The sequence below is a fragment of the Monoraphidium neglectum genome, assembly GCF_000611645.1.
Source record: "Monoraphidium neglectum strain SAG 48.87 unplaced genomic scaffold scaffold04612, whole genome shotgun sequence".
NCBI classification, from domain to species: domain Eukaryota; kingdom Viridiplantae; phylum Chlorophyta; class Chlorophyceae; order Sphaeropleales; family Selenastraceae; genus Monoraphidium; species Monoraphidium neglectum.
In genome coordinates this window covers 3,300-5,006 of record NW_014009017.1, presented here as the reverse complement: position 1 = coordinate 5,006, position 1,707 = coordinate 3,300, and the positions used below count along the sequence as shown (strand labels likewise).

Sequence of the window (1,707 nt, the reverse complement as noted above, 5' to 3'; positions counted from 1 at the left end):
GTAGTAGGTTGGAGGACACGGGCGGCGGGCGGATGGGCGGCGCTGCGGCTTGCTGGTGCAAAGGCGCCCGATGATGCCGATTCAAAACGCCCTGTTAATGCTAGTTGTCACACTGGCACAGCGGAGCCGAACATAGAGGGTGCGCCCTGCCCCTGGCTGGGATCTGCGGTGCCTCAAGCCGAGTGAGCAAAAAAGAGTGACGGGCCAACCCATTTGATGCCGATGTCAAGGGGCCGACGCCAAACAAACCCAAACCCCTAAAGCCAAACCCTCACGTGTTGCCGATGTAGATGCAGATCGCGATCACGAAGCAGGGGATGATGGTGGACTTGTAGCCGAGGGCCAGGCCGAAGATGATGTCAGTGGCGGGGCCGGTGCGGCACGAGTCAGCGACGTCCTGCGGGGTTTGAGGCGAGTTTTGGGGAGTTTGCGGAATGAGTGTGTGGTCTTGACCGGGTCAGGAGGGTTGAATGGGCAAAGGGTTGACCGTGGGGTGACGCAATTGGATGCGACGTCAGAGGAGCGGCTGGCGTGGAGGGAACAGCAGACACTGGGGTAGGGGGGTTTGCTTGATTTTAATCGGAGAGGGTGACAGGGATTGGACCAAGTTTGCCAGGAGGGAGGGCGGGCAAGGTGCCGGGGGCCGCCCCCGCGCAACCGTTAAGACCGTTGGCCGAGGCACCACGCGCAGCTCTTGATGGTTAACGGGTAGGGGTTTGGACATGGATGGCAGTCTTGTGACTTCCCAAACCAAGCGCCGCTTATCCATGTGGCAGGTACCAGCTCCTGCACCCCAATCCACCAAAAGATACGCACGCACACACACCTTCCACACACCAACCCGTCTTCTGGTGGTCCGAGGCAAAATACCAGGGCCAAGTCGTATAAGAAACCGCGCACTCACTTGTACATATGCACACACACACACACACACACACACACACACACACACACACACACGTATACACACAAGCTCACACACAAAACATGCACCCCTCACACAGACATGCAAACAGGCGCACCCTTCCCCCGCAAACACACACTCACACGTGCACGCAAACACACTCACACATGCTTTCAGGGCGCCGCACCTGCACCGGCTTGTAGCGGTTGGACGTGAAGTACTCAGTCTGCAGGCCGATGGCCAGGCCGCCCCACAGGCCGGAGGCCACGCACACAAACAGGTACCAGTTCTTGACGATCTGGGGGGTGATGAGCGGATTGGATGGTGGGGGGGCCAGGTTGGGAGTGGGAGGTGGTGTAGGAGCCACGATTGAATGCCGCGGCAGGGGGTGCATGATTGGTTGCTGAGCCCGGGTCACGATTGGTCGCCGGGGCATGGGGCGGACAGTTGTTCGGTTGAGGTGGGCTTGCCAAAGATCGAACCTGAGTGCAGCAGATCGGCAAGACAAGGAGTGATGCCGGTCGAATTGCAACAGCGGCAGCACCAGGTGTGCAGCGCGGGTGGGTGGGATGCTAGCGGCGCGAGGGCGGCCCCTCGACACCCCACAAGAGTTGCTTTCTTCGTGCTACCGGCCTGCACATCGGCTTGCACAGGCAGTGTCTATTGTTTGTGATGATTTCAAATCTTCGGCCCGCGCGGCCGCACCTTGGTGTCGAAGTCCTTGGTGGGGTCCCGGCTGGGCACGGCCAGCTCAAACGTGGCCGGCAGCGCGGTCACAGCCACAGCCAGGGTCACCTGGGGGG

The 1,707-nt window shown here is 60.5% G+C and overlaps 1 protein-coding gene across 1 annotated transcript in view; it reads right to left on the bottom strand.

Annotated features, from left to right (window-relative positions):
• Nucleotides 1-271: 271 nt before the first annotated feature.
• The window catches only part of MNEG_14597 (inorganic pyrophosphatase), a gene marked incomplete at both ends in the record, with an annotated part of 4,723 nt that continues 3,287 nt past the window's right edge, over nucleotides 272-1,707 (bottom strand). Inside the window, 3 exons of the mRNA XM_014036931.1 lie at nucleotides 272-397; nucleotides 1,092-1,202; nucleotides 1,610-1,699. Coding sequence (XP_013892385.1) covers nucleotides 272-397; nucleotides 1,092-1,202; nucleotides 1,610-1,699 — 327 coding nt within the window. The remainder of the gene's footprint in view (nucleotides 398-1,091; nucleotides 1,203-1,609; nucleotides 1,700-1,707) is intronic.